Here is a 15,281-nt window from a genome sequence, read left to right as displayed (position 1 = left end):
TGTGTTTGATTTAGTGTAGACACTTGAAGATGGTCTTTGTTGTCTCTTACAGTCTGGTTTTCTGGCAATATTAAAACGAAACGTTTTGCAAGTCCCCTTTCTGCATTTGTCAGCAAGTAGCGGAGGCGTCAGTTGGTCATTGGCTTCTATGTCAGGACGATCTAAAAGACAGGTAAGCTTGGTTAGTTTACTTTTAGCAAAAATCTTTGCTTGTTTTTTCCGTTGTGATTAGATGTAGCATCTGCCTTGTTTATAAGGTATAACCAATTCAATTCCTCAGATGTTGGACAATAAATAAATTGATTTAGAGAACATAGGTCTGAAAATATCTATAATTAGCTCTAAAAAGGGCTATCTTAGGCAACGCTACACTAGCTCTACTGTGGTGGGCGTTTCTTTTTTACCTTTTTGTTGTCCCTACAAATACATCATTTTTTCTGAAATGATATATTTCTGATGAATTATAAAACGTTTGACTCCGTTCAATGGCAGAAGTAAAAACAGCCATCCAAAACTTAAATTCTGCTCTTAACTTTTAGCTTCATAGGGCAAATTTTGCTTTTGATATTTTCTTTGACAAATGAAACTGCTCTAAAATGAAGCATCATTCATTCAAAAAAAACCAAAAAACAACTTTAATGATTTAATATCAAAACACGTTTTTTATTTCGTGTTATTTTACGTAGAAGTCTTTTGTGCACAATAAAAGCATCATAATTTTAGCGTTTTCAGAAACATAGATCCCAGATGTTTATCCCACCATGGACCTCTTCCTCCCTCTCAACCGAATTTCATCGAGCTTTTTAATGACGGCCGGAGACTTCTTGGATGATGCAGCGTAGCTTTTCAGCAGCTTCTCAAACAGCGCTTCTGTGTTGGGGTGGGTACTGAGGAAAGCCTTCTCCAGCACATACAAGTCCACCCCCTTGTCCTCCGGCAGAGCCGAGATGTAGCTTAGTCCGAAATCGATGAGGACCAAGTCGAACTCTCCGTCCTTTGTGCCGTGTCGCAGCAGCATGTTAGAAGTGGTCAGGTCTCCGTGGATGACGTCTTCATCGTGCATTTTGGCCAGGATCTGGCCCATCCGCTCGGCCAGCTGCTGCAACTCCCGCACGTTATAGGTGTCACGCTGCTGACTGGATGCAATTTGGTCACGCACAGTTGAGGAGCCCACGATTTCCTCCAGGAAAATACAGTGGGAGTTGTAGTCCACAAAGTAGACAACGGGGGCAGATATGCCTGAGGAGAAGAGAAAGTCGGAATTTAACAAACTGTATGCGGGCTGTAAAGATATGCAAGGAAGCTTCATTATGAAACGTATCAAGCCAGTAAGACAATGAAAAGTCGAGTATTTAAAGATTTGGCACCTCGTATAGAAGAAAATATGTCCCAAAAAAAATTTCCACGAATCCACCAAACCAGAGAAGTTTTTCTCTCACTCAGCACTGAGCCTCGTGTTTTCTACGAAATCTTTAAAAACATCTCAAAAATCCACAGTTCAATTTTCAAAAAAAAAAAAAGGATAAGTACTTTCCTGCGGTACTGCAATGTTGAACAAACCCGAACAAAAGAAAATGTAGGGCTTTTCAGTGGCGGATTCATGTGCAGCTGCTCTCGTCACTATGTGTGGCAGCAGCAGGACCATGTGCGCGGCGTTGATTCAAAATAAACTGCAGTGTGTCTGTCAGAGGTAAAGATGGGAGACGTTTAACCCCCAGTATAAGTTATATTTCTTGTGTTCCTGATAAAACCCACACAGCTCTCAATAATAATTAAAAAAAAAAAATCAGATCCAGACGACTGGTGTCGGGCGGCGGTGTAACTTGCCTGCTCTCCGGCAGCGCTGGATGGATCGCACCTCCTGCACCGTCCTGCGGTGCGTCAGCTTTTCGTCCAGCACAGGGTGTCTGTAGCGTTTCGGGAACCTTTCTTTAATTATTGTTGCCTTTTTCAGAAACTCCGCCCGGAACAGCCGGGCCTCTGCTCCTTGTTTTATTAACTCAGCTTTACGGAGGAATTCTGGAACCGCCGCGCTCTTCACTTCGGCCATGTTTACTTCCTTCTTCTTCTTCTTCTTCTTCTCCTTCTTCTTCTTCTTCTTGTAGTAGTTGTTGTTCTTCTTTTCTGATTTGGTTGGCGGATCGCAACCACGGTTCATACCGCCACCTACCGACCCGGAGTGTGTAGTTTCAGGGTGGTCGTTTTATAAGTGTTTTAAATGATAATAACGATAATAATAATTAAAACGAAACAAAACTAAAATTACGTAAATCCTTACGGCCTAATACCGTTTCTTTAAGAAAACGGACTAGTGCTCTGCAGCAACGCCATTCTTCACGCAAGAATTCCTTCCAAACTCCATCTCCGTCCCAATTTTCAAATCTTCTCCTTCGAAGTGTCCCTTTCTAGATTGTATCTGCTACACTTTAGGACAACGTGCTCCACATCTTCAGCATCGTTACATATATTGCACTGATTTGAAGCGATTTTTTTTTTTTTTTCCCCATTAAATAAAGAGTTGACTTTAGTCCCGTATGACTGAATCTTAGCCTAGAAAAAAAAATGACCTCCTCTCTTGTATACTTCCCTTTGAAAGCCTTCACATTTATGGACTTCTGAATGTTATAGTAATGTCTTCCTTTGTTGTCATTGTCCCACTTCTTCTGCCACAAATCCGGTACTCCCTCTCTTAGCCTCCCCTTTTCCAAAAGGAACATTCAATATTTCATCTTCTTTTATATACACGTCAAAATGATTTTAAAAATACATCACAACCCGAGTGAACATTAATATATGAAGTGCGGATTAACAGATTTCATGATAATGGTAACCACACCCTCGATCTGGTTCTGTAATATGGCATTGAAACTGAGAATGTAATCATATTTCCTCAAAACCCTCTTTTGTTGGACCACTTTTTTTAATTACATTTGAAGGTACAATAATGGACTACACAGCATGAAGGAATAAATTCCATGACAGTAGATGTTTGTCTGATAATGCTGTGTCCAAGTTTAAGGAAGCAGTTACGTGTTTATGTTCTTCAGTGCCATGTGCCAAAACAGTGGAAGGCAGCTACTTTGACTTTATTCCCACACAAGTGGATCATCTTGTAGAAAACACTGCAGCCTCTCTGTGCACAACTCTAGATGATGTCGCTCCTCTGAAGAAGAGAGTCATGAACCAGAGGAGGTTGTCTCCTTGGTACAATTCACAATTACTCTCTGTTAAGCAGGCAACGGGAAAGCTGGAAAGGAAATGGCGTCCCACTAATCTAGGAGAATTTCACTTAGCCTGCAACGATAGTCTAATATCATATAAGAGAGGTCTTCGTAAGGCCAGGACGACATATTATTCATCACTAATAGGGGAAAACAAAAACAACCCCAGGTTTCTTTTCAGCAATTTAGCCAACCTGACAGAGTCACAGCTCTGTTGAGCCCTCTATTCCTTCAGCTCTCAGCAGTAACGACTTCATTAACTTCTTCACTAATAAAATTATTACCATTAGGAAAAGAATCAGGCAGACCCTTCCTGCCACCGTCACTGATGTGTTGCTAAGGACAGCGGCCCTGAAAGCAACTGTGGGACCGGATTTATAGCTTGAACATTTCTCTCCTGTTGAGCTCTGAGTTAACTGCAATTATTTCCTCATCTGAATCATCTATCTGTCTCTTGGATCCCATCCCAACTAAACTTTTTAAGGAAGTCTTCGCTTTAATTAATACTTCCATATTAGATCAGATCAACCGATCTATTGTAGCCAGCTATGTACCGCAGGCTTTTAAAGTGGCTGTAATTAAACCTTCACTTAAAAAGCCAACTCTTGATCCAGCTGTTTTAGGAAACTACAGACCCATTTTATTTCTAAAATCCTTGAAAAAGTTGTTGCAAATCAACTTTTTGATCATTTACAAAGGAATGATCTGTTTGAAGATTTTCAGTCAGGCTTTAGAGTTCATCATAGCACAGAAACAGCTCTGGTGAAGGTTACTAACGACCTTTTCTTCGCCTCAGATAATGGACTCGTCTCTGTACTTGTTCTTCTGGACCTCAGTGCTGCTTTTGATACGATTGATCACATGATTTTATCACAGAGATTAGAAGATGTTACGAGGATTAAAGGAACTGCATTAGACTGGTTCAAATCCTACTTATCAGATAGAGTCTCAGATTCTCAGATAGATAGACTGTGAGGAACCTTGGAGTCATCTTTGATGAGGATTTGTCCTGCAGCTCAAATATAAAGCAAATCTCCAGAATTGCCTTCTTTCATCTACATATTATCCATAAAATCAGGAAAATCCTTCCTCAGTGTGATGCAGAAAAGCTAATTCATGCATTTGTTACTTCTAGGGTGGATTATTGTAATTCCTTGTTGTTAGGATGTCCAAATTACTCATTAAAAACCTTGCAGCTGATCCAAAATGCTGCAGCAAGAGTACTGACGGGATTTAGCAAGACAGATCATATTTCTACAGTTTTAGCTTCTCTTCACTGGCTTCCTGTTAAATCAAGAATATAATTTAAAATTCTCTTGATGACTTGCAAAGCCCTACATGACCAGGCTCCATCATATCTTAGAGATCTTATAGAACCATATAATCCTATCAGAGCACTTCGCTCTCAGTACGCTGGTCTGCTTGTGGTTCCTAGAGTTTACAGAAGTAGAATGAGAGGCAGAGCCTTCAGTTTTCAGGCTCCTCTCCTGTGGAACCAACCAGCTCCCAGTTTGTGTTTGAGAGGCAGAAACCTTCTCTAGCTTTAAGATTAGACTCAAAACGTTCCTTTTTGATAAAGCCTATAGTTAGGACTGGCTCAGGTGGACCTTAACCAACCTTTAGTTATGTTGTTATAGGCCGAGGCTGCTGGGGGACCTCATGTGAGCTTCTTTCCTCTCACTCTTTTACTCTCTATATCTCACCATTACATCTCATTCACTTCATGCTTTTTCTCTCCCATAGTTTTTGTTTATTATCTGTTGTCTCTCCATTCAGTTCCCTCGCTCGCGTATTTTCTGTTCTTTCTTTTGCAGATGTCCCGTCATGGAGCTGCATGTCTCTGCCCTGCGCTTGTCATCTCCACCAACAGTTCTTCTCTTCTATCTCCATGCTGTCCTTTTCTCTCTCTGCTCTCCCTCTCACCCCGACCGGTCGAGGCAGATGGCTCCGCCCACCTCTGAGCCTGGTTCTGTCGGAGGTTTCTTCCTGTTAAGAGTCTTGTCTTTCCCTCTGTTGGAGGTTTTTCTCCCTTAAAGAGGAGTTTTTTTTCCCCCTCCTAGCTTATGTGGGAATTGTTGAATTGTTGGGTTTCTCTGTATAATATTGTAAAGTCTTGCTGTAAGGACTTTAATGTGTTAAGACCCATGAAATAACCTGCGTTGTCATTTGGCGCTATATAAATAAAATTGAATTGAATTGAATTGCAAAACACAAATACCAAAAGAAAAAAAAACACAACAACATTAACGAACAGTCCTGAAGAGCCCTAAAATTATGGAAACAGATGTGCCGAAAGCAAATATTAGAGCATGGATAATTTCCGACTGCTGTTTATGCGCGCGCACGCGGATCACAGTGACGTGCACGGCGCAGGAGAAAGGCGTACCACTAATAAGTAACCGGTTCAAATTTAGTCGCTTGATCATCATCATCAGTTTTTTTTTTGGAGTTCCACACATTTTTGTGAGCAGTAGTCCAAATGTTGTTGGCACTGTGTTTACGCACATGAAACTTTAGCAGAGAGCGCACGTCAAAAGTTTGTGACAAATTAACGGGGGGGGGGGGGGGAAACAGAAAGAAGCAGCAGGGAGTGATATTCGGTGAGTGAGGGTTGGTGGGGAACTACCGAGTGTGTTGTTTGTTGTGGGCCAAGACACCTACCTTATATGTTTTCGTTTGCGCCATGAGCGGGTGCATTGGAGAACCCAAGTGCCATCGCACCGCAAGTTCTGGTCATTTGGACTCAACTTCCTCAGACGCCTCAGATCGATACAGTCGTTTTACTTGTTGTCATTTTTTTTTTTTTAAAAACAATTTTTTTTATTTGTTATTTGCACTTCAGGGCCGCTCATTTGTCTGGTTGTTTTATTTTAGTTTTTTGTGATTTGCACCTCAGGACCACAGGTTTTTTTGGGGAGTTTTTTGTGTTTTTTTTTTTTTTTTTTTTAAATTTAATTAATTAATTAATTTTTAATATGTATGGGTTTTACACCACAGGACTGCTTGTTTTTTTTTTTGTGCGCCACCGTGCAACACAGTCCCGAGTCCAATTTCTCTCCTGTCGCCCTCTGGCGTTAAAACCCCGTCAAGACACGTGTCCCGCTTAACCAATTTGTCACGGCTGCCACGTAGCTCCGACTTCCTGAAATGCCAGAAAGTTAGAGAGGGGGGGGGGGGGAGCATTTCGGTGCCATCCTCCTCTGTTTGCTCACGGTGAGTGGATTTTTCTCTTCCCGTCACAGAAAATATACCAAGTTTACAGTGGAACAAAAGCGCCTTCAGACGTCCTGAGACGTAAAACTGCAAAGCTTTTGCTGCACGTTTTAACTAACAGTCCGAGCTGATGAATAACGGGGTCAAAAACTGATCCACAACGCAAGAAGGCTGCGCGGAGGACCCGGTCGTCCCAAGAGCTGGTTTTGAAAGGGGTAACTAGTGTAACTAGTGTAACTAGTACAGTTACTGCAATTTTAAGTAGGCTGTATTTGTCTCTATTTTCAAAAAGGAAATATTTCCACTAGTTTTATCTGACCAGGGTTTGAAATTGGAAGCCAAACTGTGTAACAAAAACGTCAAACTTGGAATACCATGATTGTTAATGACCGTCCCTTACAATGATAGACAAAAAATAAAATAAAAAGTTGCATTTAAATTCAGCGTTCACTATCAAAAGGGTACAGCAAGCAGTAGCTTTCTTGATTAACTCAACTTAATGAGATATTAGTACATTTACCTGAAGTAAAAACGTTCGATTAGTTTATATATTTAGGGGGAGTTTAATCCAGTCCTGAATTTTAAGCTTTGATCAACTAACAAAAAAAAAAAAAAAAAAAAAATGGAAACCTGCTCAATAGCAGAGTAAACCAGCTGACAAGTTTCCTCACAAACATCAATTTTGTTGATCCTCCATCAAGTGGACTCCCTGATGAAATCATGGCAATTAACAAGAGGGTCGTCAAGGCAACGGAGCAGCAACAGGCTCTTTTAAGGTCCTTTGTCTTTTCCTCGGCAGACCAAGAGAGCACAACGGGAACTGTAAATTGTCCCTTTAATCTTTTTTTTTTAATGTTTTGCATACATATTTCACAGAGGATGCCTTCTCACAGACGGATTCAGACCTGCACAGCTCGACCCAAACGCGCACGTAACGGAACAGGAGCAACGGGTAAGTTATTTGTAAAAGAGTGATTTTTTTTTTTCTTTTCTTCCCATTTTAAAGCAGTTTTGCAAGTAATGTTACCCTGCCAAGTGTTTATTTGATCTCTGAGGTGAGGGAAGTATTAGATTTTGTATGAGATGCATGAGAGATGACGAGCATGATTTGTCAATGCAGATCCACATACTTCAATGTCATGGCCGGTGATGACCAATATTTTCTGTTCCAGCCCCTGAAACAATCGAGGGCTGCAAACATGACGCTGTCGGGTTTAACGTGTGGACTGCGTGTTCGTTTTCTCTGCGTAATGGCAGACTTGTAATACTGAAATCCATAAGGTTTCATGCTGGTTTCTGTTTTCCTCATTTGCGTTTCAGTCAGTGGATCCTGTCCATCAAAGACTCCGGAGGTTGATCTGAGGAGCAGTCAAATTGACGAACGGGCATCGTTTCTTAGAAATCAACTCAAACATGATAGATACAGTAAACCAATGTAAAATAATATCGAAACGTTGTCTGAATCTGTTGTTGTTTTAACCTCAATAGTAACTGCGAAAAGAAAAAGAATATGCGAGGAAAGAATACTGCAATGGTGAGATAACAAATAATAAACCAAACTACAGGAGAGAGAAGACATAAAGTTAGTGAGACGCAGCGGTGGCATATAAATACATAGAGAATAAAAGAATGAGGGACAGGAGTGGTGCTCGGTGCATCATTGAAGGTCCCCCCCCCCCAGCATCCTAAGCCTAAAGAGGCATTACAAAGGGATGACCTGAACTAGTACTAACCATAACCTTTGTCAAATAGGAATATTTTAAGCCTAATCTTAAAAGGAGGGAGGGTGTTTGCATCCCGAAACTGGAAGCCAGTTCCACTTGAATGGGGGCATGGAAGCTTAAGGCTCTGCTTCCCATTCTGCAGCTTAGATAAGATAGCAGATAAGATTGAGCTTGCACACGGAGACCTTCGTAAGTCAGCAAAAGAATTTTGAATTCTATTTTTTTTTGAGTTTATGGGAAACCCGCGACTACGAGCTCATACAGGAAAAATATGATCTACCCGGCTAAATCCCCGTTAGTACTCTTGTTGTCGCATTTTAGATCAGCTGCGGACTTTTAAAAGAGAAACTGGAGCATCGTGATGACGAGGAATTACAGTAGTTTGGCCCAGAAGTACCAACTGTACGCATTAACCTTTCCAAGTCATGCTGAAGCAGGATGTTCCTTATTTTATTAATAGTGCCCAAATGAAATAAAGCAGTCCCAGTAACTTGCATTACGTGCGAGTTGAAGGATCCAATTTTCCTCACGGCGTTACTGGAGTCTAAGGCAACATCTTCTCGAGTAATTTGGTTGGATAAAGAATTTTTAAGATGTTTCCGGCCAAATACAATAACTTAAGTTTTATCCTAATTTGAAAAAAACATTACAATAATTGATTGTGAAAACAAGAAATCACGCTCTCAAACTGAGAGAGTGTGCTCTCGATTTATGGCAACGACATACTCCCATATCCCCAGCGTAACAGTAAATGACCAGTACACAATATAGTACTACACTTATATATATATGTATATATATATATAATACTATTCATTGTGTTCAATATTAACATGCCAACATATTTCACACATGGCGTCGTTTACACATGTACTCAAGGTCTCAGTGGGATCTGCAATTTATACCCGACGGGCATTATTTGATCTTCCACAGTTAGTAAGCAACACACTCAAAAACTATTTTCCCAATCTGACCACTTGATTCTGGTGCTGAGCGTCAAAAACAAAACGTCAGTCAAAAAAAACACGTTCTGGCGTATCAACCCCGCAGCACTCGGTTCGCACACGCGGCCGCGCAATCACAGATACACTCTGGAAGTTCGAGCTCCGACAATAAAATTCGACAACAAATGAACATTTACGTCGGACCGATTTTCTTTTCCTCCCGATTTTATTTGACCTTTATTTAACCAGGTAATATCAATTGAGAACCAATTCTCATTTACAATGATGACCTGTCAGCACAGTCCTGAGGTGCATGTTTTTGGATGATGGGAGGAAGCCGGAGAACCCGGAGAGAACCCACGCAAGCACAGGGAGAACATGCGAACTCCTCACAGAAAGGCCCAGGACCGGATTCGAACCCAGAACCTTTTTGCTGTGAGGCGACAGTGCTAACCACTGCACCACCGTGCCGACCCGATGGATATCCTCGGTCCAAATTGAACGACGGTGTGATGACTTCCCTCCTCCGTGTCTCTGCCAGCAACCGGCTGACTGCCAGCGACATACGTTCGCCACTCACCGGAGATTCCTCCGCGGACTTCCCACGCGTCGAGGACCACGACTTAACAGAAACGTATTCCTTAGGCGTCGATCTGGTTAACGAGTCCAAAAAAAAACCCCAACAAAACCAAATAGCTCGTGACGCTGCTGTTTCACCCGAGGCATAAAGGGGTTTCTGATGAGGGAACTTCAGTATTGCAAGTGCGAGTTAAGCCTTCAGTTGCCAGTGAAACTTATGTAGGTTGAAGCACATCGATACCAAACTTTTTTGTTGTTGTTGTTTAATTCCCGGCATCCCTTCAGAGTATTTTTTGCGCTCTCCTTTTCAAGCTCCGTTTAAAGTTAGAAACCTTCCCACCGCACGCTCTGATTTACTCGCACCTTCATTTCCCCCAGCCTGCGTTGCTGCAGTATATTCGCACACTGAAGATGTTTTTAATTCTGCGACGGTGAAACATTTAAACGGTTGACGCTGACAAACGCGAAACTGCCTCGCAACCCCCCCCCCCCCCCCCCCCCGTCGGCCAGACGCCGCGACCGTCGGCGATCCGGGTAGCTCGCCGTGTGGCGCAGCCGCTTTGACGGAAAAGGTCACTTTTATGACACCCCGTATCTCGTTTTTTGGACACCGGTGTAGTTTTTGGTTATGGACGGTAGGATGGATGGTGTAGACCAGTGAGCCCCCCCCCCCCCCCCCGATGGTGGAACTGATTTCTGACGAGAGCTCCGTTAAGTTGAAACTTTTCACGCGGAAATTCATAAATTCAAAACAGCATTTATTTGTGTGCGTAAGTGCGCGCGCGTGTCCTCTTGTATCTCAGCAGATAAACCGTCTCGAATGTTTGCTTTCAATTCCAGGTTGTTCCGTCCTCCTGTTGGTGTCAGCTTTGAACGGCCTGGTCTTTGGTTACGAGCTGGGCATCATCTCGGGCGCTTTCCTGCAGCTGAAGGCAGAGTTCAGGCTCTCGTGTGTCCAGCAGGAAGCTCTGGTCAGCTCTCTGTTGATCGGAGCCTTGCTGGCCTCCGTCACGGGTGGCTGCTTGATAGACCGTTACGGCTGCAGGAACTCCATCCTCCACAGCAACATCTTGGTCCTGACCGGCAGCCTCGTCATGCTCATCAGCTCTTACCCCGCCCTGTTCGTGGGGAGGATCGTGGTGGGTTTCGCCATGTGCACGTCCTCCATGTCCTGCTGCATCTTTGCGTCTGAGATGGTGAGCCCCGGCCGCAGGGGCTTCGTGGTGACGCTGTACGAGGCGGGGATCACCGTGGGCATCTTGGCGGCTTACATCATGAACTATATCTTTTCTGGCTCCGCAAGAGGGTGGAAGTGGATGTTCGGGTTAGCTGCGCTGCCGACTTTGGTCCAGCTGGTCTCCGTCGGGTTTCTCCCCGCGAGCGCCGAGAAACCGAACTCCCAAGGTGACTGCTTTCAAACTGAGCGAGACCCCGCGGGCACCGTTGAAGCCCAAGACGCGGGTGACTCGAGAGTAATCTACGGCAAAGACACCGAGGAGGTCGGGTGCAACAGCCTGTATCTGTTCCGGCGCCGGGACAACATGAGGACTCGGACCGTCATTGGTCTGGGTTTGGTTCTCTTTCAGCAGTTCACAGGCCAGCCGAACATCCTTTCTTACGCCTCCACCATATTCCACTCGGTGGGCTTTCAGAGCGATGCCTCGGCGGTGCTGGCGTCCGTGGGCTTGGGGTTGGTCAAAGTGATCGCCACTCTGTATTCCATGGTGTTTTCAGACAGGGTGGGCAGGAGGCCTCTGCTTATTAGTGGCTGCTTCGTTATGGCCACGTGTTTGATAACTATGGGTTTCCTCAGTGGACATTTGCTGATCAATTCTGAGGGGTCATGTCATTCACGGGACTACGATATTAACGCGACAGATCTACCTCATTTACCCGGTGGAAATCGGTCCGTTTTTGATACGCCTCTCAATGGGAGCCACCCACTTTTTAATAACGGCGCACGAGATGAAGATGCAGTGTTTGATCAAGTCGCCCGGATTCCTGCGGAACCCGCTCCGGAATCTTCTCTGAACAGCCGCGGCAGCGTTACGAAGTGGATCATCCTCGCGTGCATGATGGCCGTCGTCACTGCATACTCCGTCGGATTTGGACCAAGTTTGTATACTCACTCAAAATAGATCATTTTACAGATCAGTAAGACTGTACTTGTTTTTACTCGCGCATTTCGAGCTAAATATATATTTTTGTGCTTTTGTGTGCAACGAGCATGCCGAGTTGACTAATATAGATTTAAGTATGATACCATTATTCAACTTCACTTTTTTTTTTTCCCCTGTGGGTTAACAGAGCTTTATCTTTTTTTTTTTTTTTTTTTTGTGACCAGTGACGTGGCTTCTCTTGAGCGAGATATTTCCAGCCGCTGTCAGAGGAAGGGCGTTCGCATTCGCCAACTGCTTCAACTGGGCTGCCAACCTGTTGGTCACTTTCACCTTCTTGGATGTTGCTGGTGAGTTTCAGCGGGGGTCTCAATGGCACAACAACCTCGGAAGCAAACGTCACAAAACTGGTTAAAAGCTGTCATATTTTAGTCAATATTTAGTCGTACCACCACCGAGGCTTTGGAGCTGGGGCACGTCAGTAAAATGCCTCCAAAATTAATAAATGAATATTGACGTTCTGCTAATTACGCTTTTCATGATATAAAAAGGCCTATTAGGAACTGCGTGATTAAGAACTTAAATAAAACAAACATTGTTTTAGTCTATAAGTCAATCAACCGCCTCGGGATCAAATAATCGCATTCCCTCATTTTAGATCCAAAAAAGCAGGACATCGCAGCAACAAGCTGAGCCTCTTTTTAGTTATTGCTCAATACAGTAGTCGCTTATTTGCCTTTTATATAAAAAACGCATCACATTATACCCATCGATAACTGACCGTCTGGGTGTAGGTGTGCTGGCAGCCATCTGTATTGAGAGGTTTTTCCACTGTAGATATTCAATAAAAAAAGTTTATTAACGCTGTGCCAAATCACAACACGTCATCTCAGGGCACTTTACTTTTGTAAGGTGAAGACCTTACAGCATTAGAGAGAGAAACTTAACATTTCCCACATGAGTGTAAGTGGGGAGAAAACAACAACAACAACAACAACAAAAAATCCCTCTTAACAGGAAGAAGCATCTGACAGAACCAAACTCAGAGGTTGGCAGCCATCCGCCAGTTTGGTTGAGTGGAGAGGGAAAAAAAGAACAGCACAGCGAAACAACAAACGATATACCCTGAAGGCGGCGCTTAAGAGGCTGCATCGCGGGAAAAAAAAAAAAAAAAAAAGCAGCCTGACGGTGTGTGTCTGAGAGCGCTTCAGGTCTGTGCAGCCCAACTGGCTGAGCCTCTTCGCAGGACCTTCGACCTTTTGAGTCTGCAAACGGGGAGAGTCGCGCTTCTGGTCGAAAACACCCGTGTCTTGTAAAGTGGGACTATTGGGCTACTGTCATCTGGATCAGCCACGTGGGAAGTTATGTTCTCTTTGATTTTTCAACTGCATTTAACACCACTCAAAGAGCTTAGAGAACCATTTCACCCGGACGGAGCACTCCACCGTTAAGACTGCTGGCCTGCTCCGGGTTCCCAGAGTTTCCAAAAGTAGGTTAGGTTAGGTAGTTACTTTATTATATTATATTTATAAAAGTAGAATAGAGAGGTAGAGCCTTCAGCTTTAAGGCCCCTCTCTTGTGAAACCAGCTCCCTTGTCTTGGTTTGGGAAGCGGACGCGATCGCTACTTTTAAGGTTAGGCTTAAACTTTCCTATTTGACAAAGCTTATAGAGCTGGCTTTTATATTTTAGTCCTGAACCATCCCTTAGTTACGCTGCGATAAGCCTCGGCTGCTGGGAGACCTCCCAGCATGCAGCTCCTCTCCTCTCTCTCTTTCCTTCTCCATGCATAACACCGTTACGTTTCATTGACTTGACTTCTCTCTCCCGTAGTTTTGTTTGTTTGTTTTCTCTTTATGAAGTTCCCCTCGCTCGCATTGTTTAATGCTTTTGTTGTTGTTGTTGTTGTTGTTGGGAGGTATCCTTTGTCCTGCAGCTGCACGTCTCCGGCCTTTGATTACCGGTCCCACCCAAGAGTTTATTGTGTTGCTGGTCTTTTTCTTTCTTACTTTCCCCTCACCCGAACCAGCCGAGCAAATGGCTGCCCACCTTTGAGCCTGGTTCTTTTAGGGATTGTTCCTGTCAAGATAAGGAGCTTTATCTTTCCAGCTGTGGGAATTGTTGAATTGTTGGGTCCCTCTCTAAAATGTTGTAAGGCTCTTTTGTAAGAACTTTACCACAACCCCATTTCCCCAAAAAGTTGGGATGCTGTGTAAAATGTAAATAAAAACCAAATGTGATGATTTGCAAATCATGTAAACCCATATTTCATGGGGGGGGAATAAAATAAAAATAAAAAAAAAATAAAAATCTGAAATTGTTGAAAGTAAATTTGACATGACTTCTTTCTAACTGAAGAGAGAGAACTTTGAAAATGTAAAATAGGAAGAATTAGAGAAAGGAACGTCTTCACTAAGGCAGCTGTGATGGAGATTTCTTAACCAAAGCTCGAACCTAAAAGTGAACACGCAGCATAAAAAAAAAAAACGTCGACGGTAGAGAAAACACATGTTGTATTACAAAATATGATTGAGGTCATTAAATAGCTTTGTCAGTCTGATTCATTGATGAATTCATGCTGTCAAGCTCATGAAGATAAAAAAATAAATAATAATAATAACAAGCTGATATGTGTTTTTTTTTTTTTATTTAACAGATATGATCGGTCTGTCGGGGATGTTCATCGTGTACGGGCTGACCGCTGTCGCGGCTGGAGTGTTCTTCTACTTCCTGCTGCCAGAGACCAAAGGGAAGACTCTGGAGGAGATAGACGAGGAGCTGCGTGCGGACGGGTACGATCTGCGTTTTGCCTCACGGGATACACGCGATTTGCGTTGACGCCACGAGACCCTGAGTTGTGCGTCTCCGGACCTTGTTTTGCAGGTTTCGCCGCGGCGGGGATTGCTACGGCTTCGTTGGCGGTAGAAATACTTCCAAGTACCGCAGGGTGCACTGTCGAGTCGGCGCCGCGGGGGCGTTACTTTAGATGTTTTCGTCGTCGGAAGCGTTTCCAAGTAAGGGCGCACCTACGCACTGAGCTCGCGAGTGAAAAGCGCTTCGCGGATCGTTGCGTTTTGATTTTTTTGAAACGCAGCTCGAAACTAAAATTTGTTAAGTGTTGCGCCGTCGCAGGTAAAACTCGACGGGCGTGACCGGGCGCCGTGGATCCTTTGGAACACCGAGCCGGTTTGAAGAACGATGGGGTTCCCTCGCGCGGCGATCGCCGGGGCTTTCCGGCGAGATGACCCCCCCCCCCCCCCCCCCCACCCCCAGGTGACGTCGAAGTCAATCGGAGTGCGGTTCGGGAATCCGTCCGAGAGCGCCCTCGTGTGGCCGACGGAGTTCCTGAAATCGGGAATCCCTCTGAACTTGTACTATAAATTGTAGCATTATTATTTTTTTTTTTTTAATTTATACTGTGCAATTGTAACCTGTGGAAGTAACGTGATGCATATTGTGTTTATGAGGACAAGCGGTCTTGTAT

General features: G+C 43.7%; 2 protein-coding genes across 3 annotated transcripts; one reads left to right on the top strand and one right to left on the bottom strand.

Moving 5' to 3' along the window:
* Window positions 1-634: 634 nt before the first annotated feature.
* tp53rk (TP53 regulating kinase) lies at window positions 635-2,222 on the bottom strand. The gene is made up of 2 exons (XM_069151757.1): window positions 1,828-2,222; window positions 635-1,239 (listed from the first exon to the last, which is right to left on the bottom strand). The coding sequence occupies exons 1-2, from the start codon at window positions 2,156-2,158 to the stop codon at window positions 752-754; spliced, it is 819 nt and encodes a 272-aa protein (XP_069007858.1). The 5' UTR covers window positions 2,159-2,222; the 3' UTR covers window positions 635-751.
* A 4,169-nt stretch (window positions 2,223-6,391) lies between these two features.
* slc2a10 (solute carrier family 2 member 10) lies at window positions 6,392-15,222 on the top strand. Of its 2 annotated transcripts, XM_069172425.1 has the most exons (6): window positions 6,392-6,434; window positions 7,311-7,386; window positions 10,522-11,796; window positions 12,026-12,148; window positions 14,454-14,589; window positions 14,681-15,222. In XM_069172425.1, exons 2-6 carry the CDS (start codon window positions 7,314-7,316, stop codon window positions 14,781-14,783), a joined length of 1,710 nt encoding a protein of 569 aa, XP_069028526.1. In that variant the 5' UTR covers window positions 6,392-6,434; window positions 7,311-7,313; the 3' UTR covers window positions 14,784-15,222. The 2 variants fall into 2 exon arrangements, with proteins under 2 accessions (XP_069028526.1, XP_069028448.1); XM_069172347.1 differs by lacking the exon at window positions 6,392-6,434 and having other exon boundaries at window positions 7,092-7,386.
* The last annotated feature ends 59 nt before the right edge of the window (window positions 15,223-15,281 follow it).

This window comes from Embiotoca jacksoni, unplaced genomic scaffold (assembly GCF_022577435.1).
Source record: "Embiotoca jacksoni isolate LCO1_2020_lvr unplaced genomic scaffold, fEmbJac1.0.p SCAF_1, whole genome shotgun sequence".
Taxonomy (NCBI): Eukaryota; Metazoa; Chordata; class Actinopteri; family Embiotocidae; genus Embiotoca; species Embiotoca jacksoni.
Note: the sequence above shows the minus strand (reverse complement) of the source record. Positions and strands in the feature narration are given on the sequence as shown.